Here is a 19820-nt window from a genome sequence, read left to right as displayed (position 1 = left end):
ATTCATTTTTTAAGATGTGAGTCACGCGGCATTCTAAAGACATTTTACTGAGGGGTGTGATGAGTTTATCCACACCTATTCCAAGGTGTTAAACATCTACCAAATCCCATTTAAGAACCTATGACTCCTTTGTTACTGGTACAACATGTGTGTGTGTAAATCTGCATATGTGTGCCCTTCGGTCCTTGATGGCCATCCGGATTAGAAATCACTATCTACAGCTGAATCCCTTGCACCAAGATTCTACCACCTCCTTCAGAAGGTAGTAAAATCTGATCACTCAGCCATGCCTTCTGTGTCCATGGGAAAATGAAGGTGTGCAGATTTACATGAACAACACTAAATTAGGGTTTTACTACAACTTGAGATAGGAATTTGAAGCAGAAGGCAAATTCAAACAGTGGGGGTGCACCAAAGCTCCTGGCTAATTCATAAAAATGCCAAAGATCAGAGAATTACTGCAGCAGCCCACAGGTCCCATGTGACTGTGCCAAGGACAGAGAGATGCAGTCACTGGACACCAGTGACATTACTTTTTTAACACAGGTCTGCATGCCTATCCAGTGGGGAACATACAGATTTCCTCTCAAGCCCTAAAACTAAAAAAGACAACAATGGTTTACAAAGAGGGAAGATAGGCGAAGAAAGGAAGGGATCAACAAGGAAATGGCAAGTCACAGAATAGAAACACCACCTGCTGTGATGAAAGGAGGCAAACAACCTCTACAGAGCACAGGGATTTTATACCACTTAGCAAGATTTTCAAGGATGCTCAGCAAAAAAATAGGTATGGTTCAGAACACACAGCCTGGCATATTATATTTTATTTAAAAATTGAAAATATGGTTAATTTTCAACAACTTAAAAACATATAAATCATAGTAAAAATACTGTGGCCTCTCTGTGTACAAAATGAAATCAGTAAGTCACAATTCCAAGAATTGCCTTATAAACAACCCCTCATATTGGACACCTACACCTTTCATTCTCCACATGTGACCCTTTTACTTCAGACAAAAGCTGACTGCACCTATCTCTGGGCTCCTGAGAAATTACAGTATTTCACAGAGCTTTCATATCTGTTTTTCCAAATATTTAGCAACTGTACTTTCTCCTTCTTCCAGCCTCTCAAAACATACACAATAGAAAAAGCAGCTATTATAAAAGTAATTCTTTTAGCTGCCTCTAGCCTTGACATCAGACAACGTGTCATCAGTCTTCTAAACACAAAATCCATCCATTCAGTTGCCATTCATGGTAGCATAAAGCAGTTTTCTTACTGTTCAATGAGAGACTTCAAAAACCATAAGGCAACTTAAAATGACCAAGCAAAATGATGGCAAAACCATAAGCATCCAGAAGCCCTCAAAACAAAAGATACTGCATTTACCACAGATAAACCCAGGGTTCACAAGCACTCTGGTAATGCTGGTAAAGACTGTTCCAATTCTGTAGTACCTTGGAGAGGTATCTCTCCTTCCATATGCTCCCAGACCTCTCCTCTTCCCACTCATGTGCACACATCTGAAAGGCCTACACATCCTGTCAGAGGCATCCAGCCTCTGTAAATACACTAATAACTACTTCTACATTGCTATGATGCCAAGAGCAAAATGCCATAATGATACACCTCAATTAAATAGTTCTTGATAATGCAGCCACCAACATCAAGCTAGTGGACAGCAATTAGAAATGAAATGCGCGTAATATCATGGCAGGAGCTACCACACACTTTCTAAAGCTCATACTGGTGATCTACAGCAAGCTTTCCACACCAGCGTGGAAAACTTTTTTGTCGTCATCATAAAGCTATGCTCATGAGCACTGGTCACATGAGGTCTGCAGCATTATTCCATCTCATCATTCTGCAACATTTGTCCCATTCTTCCAAGCACTCTCTTGACCTGCTTAAACAACATACATGGTAGATGGCAGCAATTGTCCTACCCTCAGGAACTCCATTCTCAGGTGAACTTCAGTGTTACAGTCAGGAGAACCCTGGGTGTTTTGTCAGACATACTTGCAAAGGTTGGCAAGCATACACAAATGACAAATCTTACAGCATTTGCCTTCAGATAAAATGTGGCACCGGAAAATGCTGTTTTCAAAGTACTAGGTAGAAGGAGAAATATTTGTTCCATAACTTTAACTTTGATCCCAAGTCCCACATTTCTATTAGTTTCTGCACCCTAGATTTATGGTGCAGACAGTTATAAAATGAATACAGCACACTGATGGAGAACTTTATTATGAAAAAGTTATCAGAATGCTGAGCTTTTTTCCAGGCGTTTATGTCCCAACAGGATGAGCTAACAATATTTTAATAATGAATAACATCACAGCACACTGTACAGTCAAATATTACTGTGAATGATTTAGCAGAGATGTGCACAACCTGAACCAATTTTCATGTGCAGATCTATGATATTGAGTGCTCAGGTTTTAATGCAAGCTGCGTGATGAATACAAATGTATCACCTGAAGAAAACAGCTGATATTAGTTTTAGCTGATCTCTTCTAAATAGAAGCAAAATGTTATGGCTGAAGAAAAAAAACCCAAACAAATGGCAATTTTTTGTGCATACAATATTCTATCTAGAGGGTGAATGGATCAGAAACCCATTTGTAGGAAACAGTGCTTGAAAATTTACCCAAGTTTTTAACAGTGTGAATTATCATCCTCAAAACCATGTTCAAAAAAGCAAAATATCAATGGGAAATTTATCATTGCAATTCAAGAACTAGCAAATACCCAGTAAAAAAAAAAACACCAGCATGTAAAAGGTAAGTGATTTTATGCAGTGAATAATTGTGCTCCTTACTATCATGTAAGATTTGAAGATCAAAAGTGCAAGTGGATTCAAACAAGGAATTGAACTTCTGAAAGATAAATCCATTGGCAAAGATATAGCAGGGCCTCTCATATGCATCCACTGAGAAGTTGCTAAGACATTGACTGTAGGGGAAGGAATCTCTTCTGGAAGTAAAAATCAAATAGGCAATGTTGGTTGCATACTTTCCTGAAGACATTTATAGGCAATCATAAGAAACAGGTTACCTGAGCAGTTGAATCTTTTGTCTGATCCAGTAGGACATTCCTAAGAATATAAAAAATTATAAAATTTTTGCTCCATGTCTTTTTCCAGTTTGCACACTGGGGCACATGAGAGCTACTACCATGGCTCTGAAAGGGAAAGCAACATTGTCAGTCATTTGACATTTTCTGCATGTTCTGATCCAATCACATTTTCTCCAAAAGCCTGAACAATCTGACTGAAGCAGTGACCCACACACAAAGTAAATACAACTTCTTTAACAGCTTGAAGGAAAAAAGGCAGTAGGAAAGACACAAACAATAAGATCTGCTGCATTCATCTCCTACTATGGTATGCAATTTTTCAGCCTTGCTGTGAGCCAACCCTTTGAGCCAGACTCAAACACAGCTACATACAGCTATAGAAAGCAGGTATAGATTTGTTTTGTAACATATGCAAGACTTCATAAACCAATTAAATTCATCTTTGAAGCACCTTGTTTAGAATTCCATTAAGTCTTGCAAGAAGACCCTAAACTTTTAAGTCAGAATGTCAAACTGATGTTTTTAGAATAACACATGAAAACCATACAAATCTTTCCTGATTTACAGCACCACCTGAAGCAGTTAAGGTAACACAGCACTACATCAGATGGTCAATTTAAAAATACCAATATCAATAAAAACCTGTCTTTCACAATTCATACAGTTCAAAAGGAAGTTTTCTTCCTATATGCTATCAACCACTTAATCTGTGCTTTCCTGCAAAACTTATTTTTGTCCTTCACTGAAGGGAAGGATGCTTGCCAAGCATAAACCACAGATAAACAGATGATACATTGTCTTCCCAAGTTGGCTGTTGGAACACTTCAGTAACTTTGGTGCATGCTGATTTTCAAGAGAACAGTAAAAAAAAATCTTGGCCAGCAACAACGCCATTCCACTCCATTTTTGTACAATTTGAGAACCCAAGTAAGTAAGGTGGGACTGCGCATTGAGAAGGTTGAGGAGGCTGGACTTCTATAGTCTGGCAAAGAGGAGGCAAAGAAGCTGCTGCAAACCCCTCTCTTTTGATAGACTTTTCAAGATACAGCTAGACAAGGCTTTGGCTGAATGGCTCTAGCCTTGGCAACAGTCCTGCCTCAAGCATGAGGCTGGAATAGGTGACCCCAGAGCTCACTTCCATGGCCACAGACAAAATCATCCAAGCAGAGAAACTAAGCCACACTAAATGTAAAGCACTCTATTTAACTATAGATAATAAACATCAACAGAAGTTTATGTCAAATGCCTTTAAGAGCTATCAAACTTTTTTTTCATACTGTATATATTGTACAAGATACTTGTTGAAGCAACACACAGAGAGATATATCAATTTTTAATGGAGAGTCAACACTGCTTCTCTGTGGGTCCCAGACTTTAAATCAAAGTTCACCTCTCAAAATTAAACACTGGCAAATTTATTTACAAATATTAAAGTTTTTCCCATCTGTAAACAACCACCACTATGATAAAAGCTTCTTGCAATGAGGTTATGATTCATTCTGCCCTTTGCTGCCCATCCCTATTCTTTATGCAACAACCCCAATTTATCATTTGTTACCTTGACAGGAAATGATTGCTTGCAACACAGTTAAAAGCATGGTCTTTAGGCAACCATAACTCAGTGGGCTATTCTCTGGTTACAGACTCACTGCTCCTTATGCAATGATACATTTTTGTGCCTTGCTTTGGCTATAACCTAAATGAAGAAGGTCCATTTAATCATTTAGTACTACCATTAACATTTATTTATAATACTTATTATTTGTCCTACAGTTTCCTTGGCTAGGGAATCACCGTGTAGACTATCAGAAGTTACTGTTATTTTTCTTAGAGCAGCTTTCGTATCTAGAAGAATTGTTTCTTCAGAAGACATTCTTTGTGGTTCAGTCTACACTCTTGGCCAAGTAACTGCAAACACGTTTTTTCTTGCCACTGACAGTACACTTGAATTTCAAGATATGTTGGTGAATTTCCATGTATAGGCTACAATATTTAACTTCCTTAAAAGCTTTAGCTAGTATCTTACAGTGACCTCAAGCAAGCCACATTCAAAGCCTATGAAGTTTAGTAGAAATGTGTACATCATCTTAAACTGGCTATGTAAAAGGCCTAATCGGGTAATCCCTTTAATACTTCCTTGATATAACATATCAGCACCAGTTAGAGATTATTACAGCAAAACTACATTATTTGTGCTCCTCAAATGCCAAGTGTTTTACCTTGGTGGTGTCCTGGGCAATTATTAAAACTGAAGCCCTTCAGCCTGCACTGGGACTACAAAACCAAAATAGACTAAATCCCCAGAGAAAGATGGAAGGGAAATACCCAGCTGACAATCAACGCTACTGCTTCCTGACCGTCCGAGAAAACCGATCAAATATGTAAAACAGATACCTGCTCACATACTGCCCCCACTCATTCTTCGCTGAGTAAGAGGCAATAATGGTTACCCTCACTATGGACAAGCAGAGCAATTTCCCGATCAGCACTGAAGAACACAGGCATGCAGAGGAAGAAGTTTCCAACTGAACAAAGCTGAATTCCATTCTGTAAGGTGCAGCTCTTTATGCTTCTTAAATATAAGATTTAGTTAGAATTTTAAGAACACAGCAACTAACTCTTAGAGTCACCTTTCCCCTAATCATGCTTTCTCTCTGCTCCAGAGTCACCAGCACCCCTTGGGAAGTACTAAGGTCAAGATGTTCATGTTATGATCCATGAAGAATTTCAGACCATCTTATTCTTTACTTCTTAAGGCCAAACACACATTTTGCATTAACATGGAAACAACTGCTGAGCATTCATTTATTTGTAAAAAGTCCACAATGCCTGCAAATCCATGTTCACTGAATTTCATCAGACACATTATACAAATGTACCCCCACAATCTCTCAGCATGTTGAGCAGTGAAATAGTCAACCTTAATTTGTTATATTGGACACAGCTCATTGTTCTCAGCTTCCAAAACAAGTCAGCACCAGTTTGATGTGGGAGTTGTGGGAGTGTAAAGAATTGATCCAACTCTGAACTAGATCTTGTTTTGGAAAAAAAAAAACAAACAACAAAGCAAGCACCAACAAAGGACTCAGTCAATCAACCAACCACAAATAGATTATTTCACCCATAATCTAAAATTATCTTATAGACTTTAAAAGGTTCCAGAAAACACCTGGAATGCTACAGAGAAATGAGATGAAGGGGGGGGGTGTAGACAAAAAAAAAAAACCAAACCAAAACAAACCAGAGATATTTCAGTCAGCAACAGCAAAACATGCAAAATTTACAGCCACTGTGTAGGAACAAACCACAGACAAGCATTTGTGATAAGTAAAACAGAGCAATATTAAATTAAGTCAAAGCCTTGCCTTGTATTATTGACCATCTGTACTTTTAACCACACAATAAAGTACAAATCCCAATAGCTCTTCATTATGAACCCAAATAAATTTCATTATTGACTTCTATATTGGGCAATTCTATTTTATTTCTAAGTAAAGAAACATCTGCCACATCCATAATGGGCTATTTTTTCTCAAGGAACACTGACCAGAATTCAAAGAGAAATAATACAGATACTGATTATGTTAAGAATGCCTTGTGCACTTTAGATAACATCAGAATACTGGGATATTCCCTCAGCCCTAATGCAGCAGCAAGGACACATAATTAACTAATGTTAATTCATAACTAAGATTAACTACATTCACTATAAACTTTACTGCAAGTTTGCTTATGTTAGTCAGTAGTCACAGAATAAAAGGCTAGTCAGAATGGAAAAGCACACCAAATTAAGGTCCAAAGTTAGGCTGGGGAGAGCCTGCAAGTCTATAAGGAAATAGGATTTTAGTTTCATTTTTTTTGCTACTGTTGATTGTTTGGGGTTTTTTTGCTTTCATTTTATTAAAATCAAACTAAATAAAACCACTAAACATAAAAATTCCAGCATTTTCTATTACTTACCAGAGCAATAATGTATGTAACAGAAATATGCAACAACAGGGGTAGAAATCAATTATGTTATTTTACTTATTTATATAGCAGTAAAAAAGCCTAAAGGTTTCCAGCAAGTCTGGCCTCCTTTCCCACAGCAAATGACCAGATAATTCAGTTTAATGAACTCATGCAGCTACTTTTATTCTTCTGAATTTTTAAGAATGTATCCTAGTTCTCCTCCTTATCACTTAATGATACTATACATGTATAAAAAAAACCTAATCAAATACTCATCATTTTCTCAAAGCAAAAGTCATTTCATTAGACCAGTCTCAGATTTCTCTACTTAACACCTTCTCACAGGTTTTCCAGAATTTTTCTTGAATTCAGAAAAACATTTCCATTGTCATGACATGCAGTGGGGCAAAAGCAGACAGACAAGTCACCTGAGCTATCAACAACTGCTCCATGGACAAGGTATGGTCCTGCCAATCTCATCTGCTCATGTCTCTAAGTTTTCATTTCCTGCTTTAACATCAGCTCTACCACTTGTCTAGTGCATAAACAAGCCTATTCAGCTCATTAAACCAGCAAAAATGCCCCCAGTCCAGAAACAAACAAAAAATGACCAACCAACCAACCTCCCAAACAACCAAATAAAAACCCCCACATGAGCAAATTTCTAACAGCTTGCAGGCTGCAGTTTCACAGCAACCTAAACCAAACTAACTCCTCACTGGCATAGTCTCTTACCTCCCTCTGGCTGCATGTTCCTACTCTTTCCCTTGTGCCAGCTTCAACATCCATCACAAACTCTACAAAACCATTCCAGACAGCTGAGTCAACAGACTCCCATCCACTGAAGTGGACAAGAAAAATGGTTCTCAGCTCAGCCAATGCACCAGAACAGGTTGGTGCAGGTTCCAGTGAGCACAAGGGCTCCAAGCGAGCCCTCAGCAGCTACTGGGTAGTTCAGCCCAGACTGCCACCAAACCACAACTTTGGCAACTCCACTCACCAGCAGGTCAGGCAAGCAGCGGAGCTGACACACAGAAGTGAACATCCACAGAAGAAATCACACCTCCAGGAGCAAAAAGCTGTTAGATTAGTTTAGCTGGCTTCATCCTACAGTATGTGGCGTAGCACAACTGTGACTAGCTTCGAGGGAAAATACTACTTCTTTGTTCCAGTTTCCTGTGTTCTGGTCCTCCAATAAAACATTGCTAATTACATGTCTGAGTATTTAGTAAGACAGAAGCATTTGTGAACTTTCACCTTTCAACCACCACTTTGTATACACGCCTTATACGTGCAGGACAAAGGTGAACAACTGCGTTTATGCACTTTCATGCATAACCTGCACGCTCACACCAGAAATTTAAGTTGCTCACATTCACAATTAGTTTAACAGACTGAAATGCCTAAATTGACTGTCTGCAAAGATGGAACTACAACATTTCTTAGGCCCTGCAAAAATATCCAGCAGGCTTATTTAACACATATTTACATTACCATTTTGGCAGTGTAACTGCATATTACATGCAAAAACAAAAAAAAAAACCCAAAACAACCCGACTTATTTCCACTAGGCTTATAAAAAAAGGCGTAAGAGAATTGTCAAATATGGGAAGAACAGCAAACTCATCCACTTTGGGTGATACTCTTCACAGTTGCCTTAAGAAAGCTCTGCTGGGAATCTTCATGTGGCATGAAGATTCTGTTTTCAACTGTAGAGTGTTGTGAACAGATGGAAAGAAGGCGAGACAGCTAAAGCAGAATGCCATTCATTCACACACTTTACACTACTAAGGTAAACAGTGCCTGGCCCATTTCAAAGAGGGATTGTCAGCAGGACAAGATAATAATAAAAGTTAAAAAAAAAGGACACAGGTCCTTTATTACTGATAGTAGCATTGTGTTAAAGACAAACCGTGAGAACAAGTTTTGCTCTACAAGAAGGCAGCAAAGTTTATATATATATACATATATATATGTATAATATATATATGAAAGGAGCAGAACCAATAGTATGTTTTCCGCTAATAAAAATCTCCAAAAGAAGTACTTTAAAACCCAGACATTGTGACCAGCATCATGAACATCCAGCTATTGAGGAAACCATTCAGGAACCAATGCTTGTTTTTTTGCACCCTTTCACCTAGAGAATGCAAAACCCTGCACACATGCCAAGCCACAATGGTCTCAACAGGCTCCTGTTAATCCTGCACCTGCCCAGCTATCCAGTGCCATGTGCAGGGTCACCGGAAGCCACAGGACCTGCCTGTCCTGAGTTGTCCTCCCCAGTCCCTCAAATTGCTGTGGTTTTGTCATCTACAAAGGAACACTCAATTTAGTGTTGCTTATGTAAAACCACATGAATTGTATCAGCTGCTATATCATTAAGGTTGTATCAAAATTATACAAAATCAGAATATTTGGAATTCAACTTTAAATACACAGTGTGGCTGATATTTTCACCGGAAATGGCCCTTACAAAAATGATTCATTCTGGAGGGATTTTTATGCTGACAGAAAAAGAAATGCTTACATTCACACCTGAGTGACTACAGGAAGGTGATACATGTGTTGTCCCTCAGTTAACAATGATATCTGAATTATATACTATCAACTGCTGCCAGGGTCCACTGGATTTTGGCATTTCAAATAAATGCTTGTTGTGACCTTCTAGTCTCCCTATAAAGACATTGCTTGCTTCCAAGCTCCTATCTCCATGCCTTTTCACATACATTGATTCTTGCCTCCTATTTGCAAGGCCTGATGTCTACATCCACATGGAGATGGTTACATGTGGTCAACTTTGACATCTAGATGCTCCTCCACCTTGGTACTCCCAAGAAAAATCGGCATTTTATTTCTTTATGTGGCATCTTAAGCATCTGGATTTGTCTCTGGTGGTCAGCGCATGTCCGTGTCAGCATTAGTTCAGAGAAGGCACGGGCTCTGGGGCTGACCCTCAGGGAGGAGAGCCCGCAGTGTACGGACCACGCCGGCCCATGGCTCGGCTGCACCTGAGCTGAGGTGACCGTGGGTGAAGCCGCCAGGGTCGGCACACACTGGGGCGGCACCGCCAACGTCACCCAGTCCCTTGCAGGGTCTCAGAGCCGGCGACCGGGCCAGGGCTGGCCCAAAGCAAGAGACGCCACGGCCCGCCCGCCCCCCGCCCCTCACCTGCCGCCGAGCTCAGGGCGACCCTCCGGTGCCTCCGGCCGAGCTCCCGCAGCTCCTCCTCGTCCTCCTCCAGCCTCCAGGCTTCAGCCATCGGCGGCAGGGGGGCGGCTGACAGCATTCAAGAAGCGGGGGCTGCCATGTCCGCTCCCCTCAGCGCTGCCGCCCGGGCCTGCCCCGCACCTGCGCCCTCTCCGCCCGCTTCTCCTGGCGGGCTTTCAGCGCGGCCCGCTCCGCGCTGCTGCCGGCGAGGCGAGCGGGGCCGAGGCGGGAGGCAGCGGGCTGGAGCAGAGGCGGCGGTGGCGGTGGCGGCCTTTCCTGCCCATCCGCGGCTCTCCGGCGTCAGCAGGAAACCCGGCGGCCGCCCGGCACCGCCACAAAAGGGGGCGGAGGAGGCGGCGGCGGGGGGAGGTACCTGGCTGCCGCCGCCGGGCAGCGCTCCTCCGCGGCGGGCACCTCGAGGTACCCCCTGAGGCTGGGCTGGGCTTCGGGAGGGTTTGTCATGGCCGATGCTAGTGGGGGGTCGTTTGAACCCGAGCACCCTGTGCTAAGGGGGAAGAAGGGGTCGAGGCGAGGGGATAGGAGATGTTCCTCCCCTAGGGGCGAGGGGAAAGGGGTGGCCGCAGCAGGGCCCTGCTGAGCCGGGCACTGGGTGGCCCATAGGCTGAGGAAGGCAAGCGTTCAAGCGGCGGCCGGCTGCGATTCGCGGACAGGAGGATGTATTTCTTGGCGTGGCGTTGGTTAGGGTGGTTTAAAGCACCTAAGGAGAAGTAATCTTACGGACACACTTGAAACGGTTGAGGTACACACTTCCAGCGCAGAAGCGATAGGAAAAATCTGGCCACGTTTCAAGGTGGACAGTTCGAAGTCAGGTGTAGTTTTAGTTTTAACCTTCATACATTTATTTTCTGGGCCTCAATTGCTCATATCTAAAATTGAAGTTACAGTGCTTCTTCAAGTCATACAGTTACTGCAAAACCAAGTCCTAAATGCTTTTACAGATGACTCTATATTAAGCACCACTAAAAGCATATAAAGAAGTTAAATGCAGATTCAACTTTAGAGCAGGTGAATAAGGTGCCAGTATGTGGCCACAAATTAGACCAGAAAGATACAACAAAACATTGAGTAATTCTAATGTTGAGCAATATCTGTTCTGACTCACTAAGCACCCTCTGGTCTGTATAGTGAATAAAGGAGATTGTGCAGGTTGAAAACAGAAGTATGTGATCACAAAACTGAAAATATATCATACAAATTATTGTCTATGCATTTCTTAATGTTTCAGATGTTGTGAAATGTGCTTGTCAATGTGCTTTACTTGACAATCATTGATCCTTAACAGATGTTTTTTTCCACTGGAAGGTTTAGTGTTCAAATGGTATAATAGTTCTACTTTGAAGTACATAAGACTTTATAGTGTAAAAGGACATAAGGCCATAAAAAAACTGGATGTACAGCAGATAGGCGTTTTCAGAAGCTTCATGCTTCAGATGGGTGGATTGCATGGAAGCCAAAGATTTCACCTCACAAACTTCAATGCAAGATCAGCATTCTCTGTACATGATCTAAGCTGGATGCAAAGTTCCTCAGTGAAGCAGTGCTGCCACAGATAAGCTCCATGGCTGTGTCACAAAGCCTCACCTGTACTGAGAAACACATAAAGGTAGTTCCAATGCGGAAAGTATGAGGAAGAATAGCAGAAGAGAGGGAAGTCACCAGTATGTGCATGTGTGAGAGACAAAAGAGAACCTCCTTGTAAAACAAACAATATCTGTTGTGTTCTGGTTCTTCCCTGTAGAGCCAAAATACAGCACCTGTGTTCAGTTCCTAAACTCCACTAACCACAAAGAGCAACAAGGACCATCCATTTTCCGTGTCAGCGTATCTCCTTTTTTAATACTATGTGTTTCACTACTGCTGGGTGGTGGAAAGGAAAGGAAGCTTGCTATCATGTAACATTACCAAGGAAGGAAAAAACAAAAATGTACTATAGAATATAACACAAATTCAAAGAGCCCAGAAAATTGAATTAAACCCTCTTTTGTTGCTGAAATTAATACAGCAAGGTGTCCAAGCATATAAAACTGAAAAATACTTTTGGAGAGATCCTAGGCCTAAGAAAAACATGTCGAACAGAGTAGTTCCAGCTATGGGTAAGAAATCATTCCTCAAGTTATCAAATAATACAGTATAGAAGGATCATAAGTATTTAATGTTGACAATCATCAAGAGTTCTGTAGTGTTCACAGGGAAAGTCATACTTAGAAATAAATATATCAAGTGATGAAGTCTCTGGCCATATACTGAGCTCTGCCAGCAGGAAATGCAGCTGGGACAGGGACAGAATTTTAGAGGTAGAGGAACCGTTCAAGAAGTGCATGGAAGTGATTGAAGACAGATTTCAAGAAAGGAAGGGATCAAACTAAGAAAGGAAATAGGAAGAGATTAAACTAAGATACAATCTGTATGTGGATACAAGATTCAGGTAGCAATAACCAACATACTGCAGTAAACAGTACTGGAAAGAGTTTTTCAGTACTACTGGAAACAAGTAAAAATTCCCAGCACTTAAATGAGATTCAAGTGCAAGGCAGCACTACATGAGATACTTGAATCATATTTCTGAAACATTTATTGCAAAAAACATGCAATAATGAGCTTTGCCTCCAGAAGGAGTTTGCTTAACAGTAGCTTGAATTCTTCAGGGTATGTTTTCTGTAGGTGTATTTATGTTGCCTGTATACAAATGCCACAAGCATTCAAGCTCAGAGGTGTTTTTTAGGGTTTAAATGCCTGCAGAACAAGTGTATGTAGGGTAATATACAGGAATGTGCAAGACAGTATATTCACATACTCTTCACTTCTCTCAGCTGCAAAATCTGCCAGTATGTAACTCTAAGGGATAGAGGGCGAAGTTCCATTTCTTACAGATAATTGGAAGTGCTTGCCAGATGTACTCATCTGTACATTGACTGAGCTGTGACTCACTTGTACTTTATGTTGGTATTTTCAAGAGATAAACAGTTTTAGGGTTTCTTGTCAAATACAACAATACATTTTTTTATCAGGCTTGATACCTGATAAAGGTGCGTAAATAATGGAGGTACCTAAGAAGGAGGTAGGCTTTCACAAGTCTGCAGGAGCTAGATGGATGGGACTGTCGGAGTGCTCCAGAGCAGCAATGGCAGATCTACCTTAGCAGTCTTGGAAAAGATCCTGACACAGCCCTTTATCTGGGTAAGCAGTTTCTAGAGGGAGGAGGGTGCTGTGCTTTTGGGTCTTGAGACAAGCAACAAAACCAGCTGGTGAAAGCATCAAAAGAGCCACAGTTGCTGGCTGGTCTAATAATAGCATAGGCCAGACAGTGTAATTTGTGATAATTTGGCTCAGATTGGAACACACACACAAAAAGAGTTCTGCTGGTTTGCTGGGTCCAGGGAAAGAAGGAAACAAAGAGGAGGGAGGGATGGATTGGACCCAGCAATTTGAAGTGCAACAGGAATTAAAGCCATGTGGGAAATCCTCTCCAGAGAGTCAAGGAACGAAGCTCCTCTATTCCTTTTCAGTGAATAAACTGACAGAAATTATAAAATAGAAGGGGAAGAAAAAGTGCACATAGGAGCAAGCTGCAAAAGTTTTATAAGAAAAACAAACAAAAAAGCAGCAGAGCACTTGCTGTAGTCTCAGGTAGTTAAGAGGAACACATCAGCATGTAGCATATGCTGCTTTAAAGCCCTTCATGAACTACAGTGTATTTGTGTCTCAGAAGCAGGGTAAAATAATTGCATTCTTGTACTTTAGTGAGAATCTCTGCTGCATACTGTGCGTAGGAATAAAAAGATTTTTGTATATCTTCATAGCTACTCTTCTCCAAGAAAACAAACCTTACATCTCGAAAAGTCTACAATTAGCTTGTTAAAACCTGGAAATTTCTCACTCAAATCCTACTTTATAATATTTTCTGTACTGTATATGCTTGGGCTTTCACAATGGTAGAGTAAAAGAAAGAAACAACTGGGTAAATGGGTCTTTGAACTCTCTGCTGAATGCTTACATTTAGTCACCTTGGCAGTTATTATTTTTTAAGTAATCTGTTCTGACTTGCATCCCTGGAATTGCCACTTTGTTTGGCCCTGCAAAAAGACACTGTTTTTCAACAAAAAATACCAGCTCTATAGAACTGCTTAATTGAAGTCGCTCGTGTAGTCTCAATGTCTATTCAGGTTCTGCAAAGCAGCTGAAGCCTGCAATGAATGTATCAGTGTTTGGCTGAGATACAGGAGCCTCAGACCACAAAAGAATGCAGACAAAGGATTTTTTTAAAATGCAAAGGATGAAAAAGAGTGTTTTCAAAAGGGAAAATGTAGCCTTTGGACATGACAACATTATTTTTGTTCTGAGTAAAAATAACACGGGTCTCGTTCAACAGATGAATGACGTTGGCAATATAGCCAGCATAGGAAGCTGATGTTGCTGAGGGCCAAGATCTGATAATCTGATCTCCATTTGTGTTCTCCTGGTCCAATGGGTTTTAGTGTAACTGGAGAATGACGTATCAGGAGCCTGCATGCTTCCTGAAATGTCTCCAGCTAAGTGCAGGTTCTTCTTGCAATGTTGCAACTGCTTGTGTATCCCAGCGTATCAGCATGGTGACAGTCTAGCGGTAGATGGTTTTATGATGAGTGAAGATTATTAAAATAGAGGATTATCGATTTACTTGAATAAAGACCTCCTTATTGAAACACTGGGAAATTACCTTAAGCAAAACTGGGGATTTTGAGACTGCTCTCAAGAAATGAGAAGGATCTCTGCTTGAAAGCAGCAAATCCAATTATTTCAAAAGACCAAAATTGGCAGCCAAGTGGGGAATACCTTTTCAGGGGAGATTCTTACAGTTGTTAGTTTTTAATATTAACAATTATCAATAATAAAACCCACTAATAATATAAAATAATTTTGGTTACTTTTTCTGTATTTCCACTTTTGGCAATTAAAAGCACCCTTTTCTCTCCTGACGTGTTAACAAACATCTCCTACTAGTATTTTTCTCTATTGTTAGTATTATCATTCACAGGTTAATAAATATTCTACAGCCTTCATGATTAAAGAAAATAAGGAAAAGAAATAGAAAAACTGTGAGGAAATATGGAAAGGAACGGAGCTGGTTCAGAGGTTAAACACTTCTTAGAAAGAGAGGCTGTCAAGACTAAATTGATTCGTAGTTTAAGTCCTGAAGTATTCACATTTATCTACACCCAGAGAATTAACAGCAGACAGTGTTGATGTTGTGCTAAGTGAGCTGGCAACAGCATGATTTAAGAAGTATTATCATATTGGACACACATGAGTCTAATACCTAGGAACATACAATGCCAGCCCCTGGATGTGAGTCCAACGTTTCTGCTGCAGTTTGCACTTCAGTATAAGAAGCTGACAAGGGAAAAACTCACAGAAGACAGCAAACACAGTCCTAAAGAATCTTCAAAAGGTGAAGTGGGGTCATGAATTTGTCTGTTGCAGTATATTTAGAAGTTACTCACAGTACTGAAACTGGTTACAGATAGGAGTAGCTCCAATTCTTCCTTTTGTTCTTCTGCCATGAAACACATCAACTGCCTTTCACTGGAAATATATATGACATATAGGTGGATAATCTTCACAGTTCAATACAAAGATTTGCAGTCTCCTGGGTTTTTTGTGGTTTGGTTGGTTGATTTGGTTAGGGTTTTTTTAACCCATGGTACCACCTGTGAGCATTCAGGCATTCTATCATGTTTTTCTTATGCTGAACACTGACACAGTTCACATTTACCTGAAGTGTTCACAAAGGTATGTTAATATTCATCAGTAGGATAATTCTGCAATTAAATATTCTTATAATATTTACTATTTTGTGAATTCAGTGCTGAAAAGTTTAATATTAATGAGGTTGTAACATTCTACTTACATTAATGTGTGTTTTCTAATAGAAGAACACTTTACTAGTGTGAAAGATTTTCAAAATAGACTATTAAAAATAGACTACTATGAGTTTCCAACTTTAAAAACAAATATTTTGATCACTTACAGACATTATTTTTCAGTCATACATTCAACAACACACAGCTTCTCTAAACAACTTGTTTTTTATAAAAGCTGAAGAATGGAAAAACTGTTTGAGAGCTTTGATTGAATAGTTGGCTAGGACTCTTGACAAATTTTGGATGGCACCTGCTTATTTTAAGCCAGACAGCCAAACGTGATGCAAGATATAGCACTGTTTCTCAGACATTCTTTTTTCAATTTAGCTGCTCAGAAGGGAGGGCCTGCATACCTCAGGAGCAATTAAGGGAAAAATAAAAATAGTCCTACATGATAACATCAGTCCGGTCTCTTTCAATTTTACACAACTTGTGCTTTAATCACCAAATGCCAATAGAGGAATACATGATGACAAGCATTCTCATCATCAGTGCCTCCATACTGGCTTTAAAGAGGCTTGAGGCTTGACATCGACATTCACGTTTGTAAGAACCTATTTTGCTAGGCTTTTAGAGGTCCTGCACTCCAGTCATACCTACTTATTTAAACAACTGTAGTTTCTGAGATGACAACTCCAGAGTAATCAAGGAGATACCTACACTATTTACATAGATGGAAAATTGATCTGCAGAACTATTCTTTTTTCTGACTCTCACTAATAGTTTCATGTTATTTATACATTGCTACTGCAAAACACTGGTGATTTTAGTGTCAATGACCTCTTGCTAAGCTCTTTGATGCTTAGTTTTGTTAGCAATATAGTCTAACAATGGAGGCCTTATCCTGTTATTTTACCTCCTTATTATTTTGCATATACACATTCAATGGGTTCAGATTTTTTATTTCCATATTCACCAACTCTAATCATAGGATTACATCATTCCAAAGAAAAAGATTCATGTGATTAAAAAGTACAAAGTTGAAGTTTAGAACATGACATCACAACAGTAACCAAATTTACTCTGTTTTAGTTATGTAAGTGAAAACCAAGTGTCTGCCCAAGTCTGGAGCTCCCAGTGAGGTCTGGACTGATGAAGCAGGTACTGCTGGAAAAATCTTGGGTTGGATGAACAGTTTCTCACAGAAACCTCACATGTTACATCAGAGCTTTGTGCTAGCTGGTTTTTGAGTGAGGTCTGTAAACAACAGTTCTCAGCTGAAAACTGAAGCAACTCCGATTTTCCATGAGGCATGATTTTTGAAACCTTTTTAGACTTCTCTCACATCTTGTCTGTAGCACTGTATGTCACCACAGTCTCTTCTGCCCTTTCCTAATGCATATATATTGTAACTCCTCTAACCTACCCCAAGCCTCTGCTTCCTCAGATTGCAGCTACTTGTACTGTTTATTCTTCACAATGTTTATTCCTTTCCCAAAAAAGAAATTCCTCACAGAGAAACAGCCCATTCAGTCCAAATCTTACAGCTGCTTTTTGCAATTTCATTAGCTCAAAGGAAATTCCACATTCTTCAAGGAGCTGCTAAGCAGAAAGCTTTAGGAGTGTGGAAAGCACGAAAAAAAGCCTGGGTAGGATTTCTTGGGGTTTTACACCACAGAAGGAGGTGTGGGCTGTTCCTGCTTTCTCTGAAAAGGCTTTGCTCCAATTTACACATTTTTGTTGTTTCCAGGGTAGGAAGTGGCATCCTGAAATTACTAGGGCAAAAAGCATTCCAGACACACTCACCTGTGCTTTCTACACTCTTTCTGGTTGTTCCCATTGAGTAACTAAATTATCTTTACGGACAAAAGCTCCTAAATGCTTATCTCAGGTTAACTTTATCATCCAGGAATTACTTCTCAAAGAAATCTACTATATCTACTAAATCTACTGTGAACTCTCGAACTCCTATCTAAATGCCAGAAGTTGTTTAAAGGATCTCTACAGTGTTCAATTCCTGACCAGTAAGAGTTCAATGGTCTGGAAAATAAGGAAGAGAGTGTCAGAGTCAGTTTATGGGATGCTTTCACCAAAGCCGGGTGTTCAGCACTGTGCTGAAGCGAGGAACCTGTCAGTGCTGAAGCAGCTCTCAGAGATAACTTTATTCCACAAAACCTTCAGGGTTGTAACACAGCCTTTATATTCTGAAAATCTATGGATGTGGTCACGCAGCAGATTTGTACCTGGATAACAACTTCAGACTTCCTCCAAATGAACAGAAAACAAGTGAGATGTTCAGATTTAATGAAAAACATAATTAAAACAGGCTTTGATCCAGAATTCAGTTATGAAATCTATGTACACCCCCCCTTTGCCCAGATTGGAGGGGTGCATATAAAGGAGGTAGGTTTGAATTACTCTCTTCTCCGCATTTCATCTGTGCAGCAACCATGGAGTTTTCTTCTGTCAATAGCTCTTGTGAACACAATTATTATTGGTGAATGGAATGCAAAAATTTGCAAAAGGAGAATGAAAAATATGCAGATAAAACCTTAGTCCCATCTCACAGAATTACAGGACATACAGCCTTGCAAGGGGATTAATATGGGTTTATCATCCAGACCCAGGGCAAGACATTAGGAATAATCACAGCCAAAGAAAAATATATTTTGAGAATTTCTGGAGTAAATTGTCTCTTGTTTTACTCTGGTGCTTACACTGGCTGAATGTTGATATACTGCTGCAGCACTAGGGCTCATCTGTCTTTGGATTAGCACTAAAGGAAACGCATTAGTTTGACAGTTGTTGTAAGTAAGCCTTGAGCTTTTTATTTTTTATTCATGGCTGGTTAGGTGTGCAGGTCATGTTCCAGCCTCATTAGTGAATAGTGGCAACTTAAGTCTGGTTATTAATTTTCCAGCTTGCAAATTGTTAGCAACTGAAGCCCAATAACATTGACATAATGTTGGCTGAGCAAGATTTCTGAGTCTAGCAGGACTTTTCTTTTTGTTTCTTGATGAAAAATGTCTTGTTGAAAAAAAAAAAAGGTAACTGCTTAGCACTTGACAGGTTCACATGTGCTAACATTTCACCTGGTGTGTTAACAGCTGGAAAAGTGACATGCCTGAGTGTTTCTGTTCTGATTCTTCTTTTGATATTTGTTCAGGGATTCTGAAAATTTACAGTCCTGATTTTTCTCTGGAGAGTTTAAAAACAGATTTAGTGAATTAAAACAAATTACACTTCCTGTTTTCCCTAGGAAGTTAATTTTTGCATGAGTGTAATGGTTCTTGCGAACTTAAAATACCAAAATATCTTGTATTTGCAGGATGTAATCTCCATGTTATTTGCTCTGAAATACTTTGACATACTTAGTCTTTTACTAGCAGAAGTATTCATTCTGCGTCACTATCAGATCAAAACTTTCAGGAACAGCCATAAATTTTCATGATTTCCTAATGTATGACAAAAATTATATACAAAAGGGGCATGAGAAATGGAAAATCATCACTGTTAAGATGTTCCTAATATGCTAGCGATCACAGTACCCTGGCATGTTAATGAAATTAACTGAAGGCTAATTCAATTCATACACTTTTTTTCATCCTTGTAATTACCATAGTACAACTTTTATTTGTGTGACACATTTACATGTGTTTGTGTATACATGATTGTTCCAGAGTTTGAGGATTCCGGGTTGAGAGAAACGTGACACAATA

General features: G+C 39.9%; 1 protein-coding gene across 2 annotated transcripts in view; it reads right to left on the bottom strand.

The window, feature by feature from the left end:
- SH3D19 (SH3 domain containing 19) overlaps window positions 1-10476 on the bottom strand; it is an 84139-nt gene extending 73663 nt beyond the window's left edge. Inside the window, exon 1 of one of the 2 annotated variants that reach the window (XM_034064736.1) lies at window positions 10202-10476. In XM_034064736.1, coding sequence (XP_033920627.1) covers window positions 10202-10319 — 118 coding nt within the window. In that variant the 5' untranslated portion in view covers window positions 10320-10476. Of the gene's footprint in view, window positions 1-7765; window positions 7819-10201 lie in introns of those variants that run through there. The other variant, XM_031048769.2, reaches the window with a different exon arrangement.
- Window positions 10477-19820: the final 9344 nt, after the last annotated feature.

This window comes from Melopsittacus undulatus, chromosome 7, assembly GCF_012275295.1.
Source record: "Melopsittacus undulatus isolate bMelUnd1 chromosome 7, bMelUnd1.mat.Z, whole genome shotgun sequence".
Lineage (NCBI taxonomy): Eukaryota > Metazoa > Chordata > Aves > Psittaciformes > Psittaculidae > Melopsittacus > Melopsittacus undulatus.
This window is presented reverse-complemented; position numbering and strand designations above follow the sequence as displayed.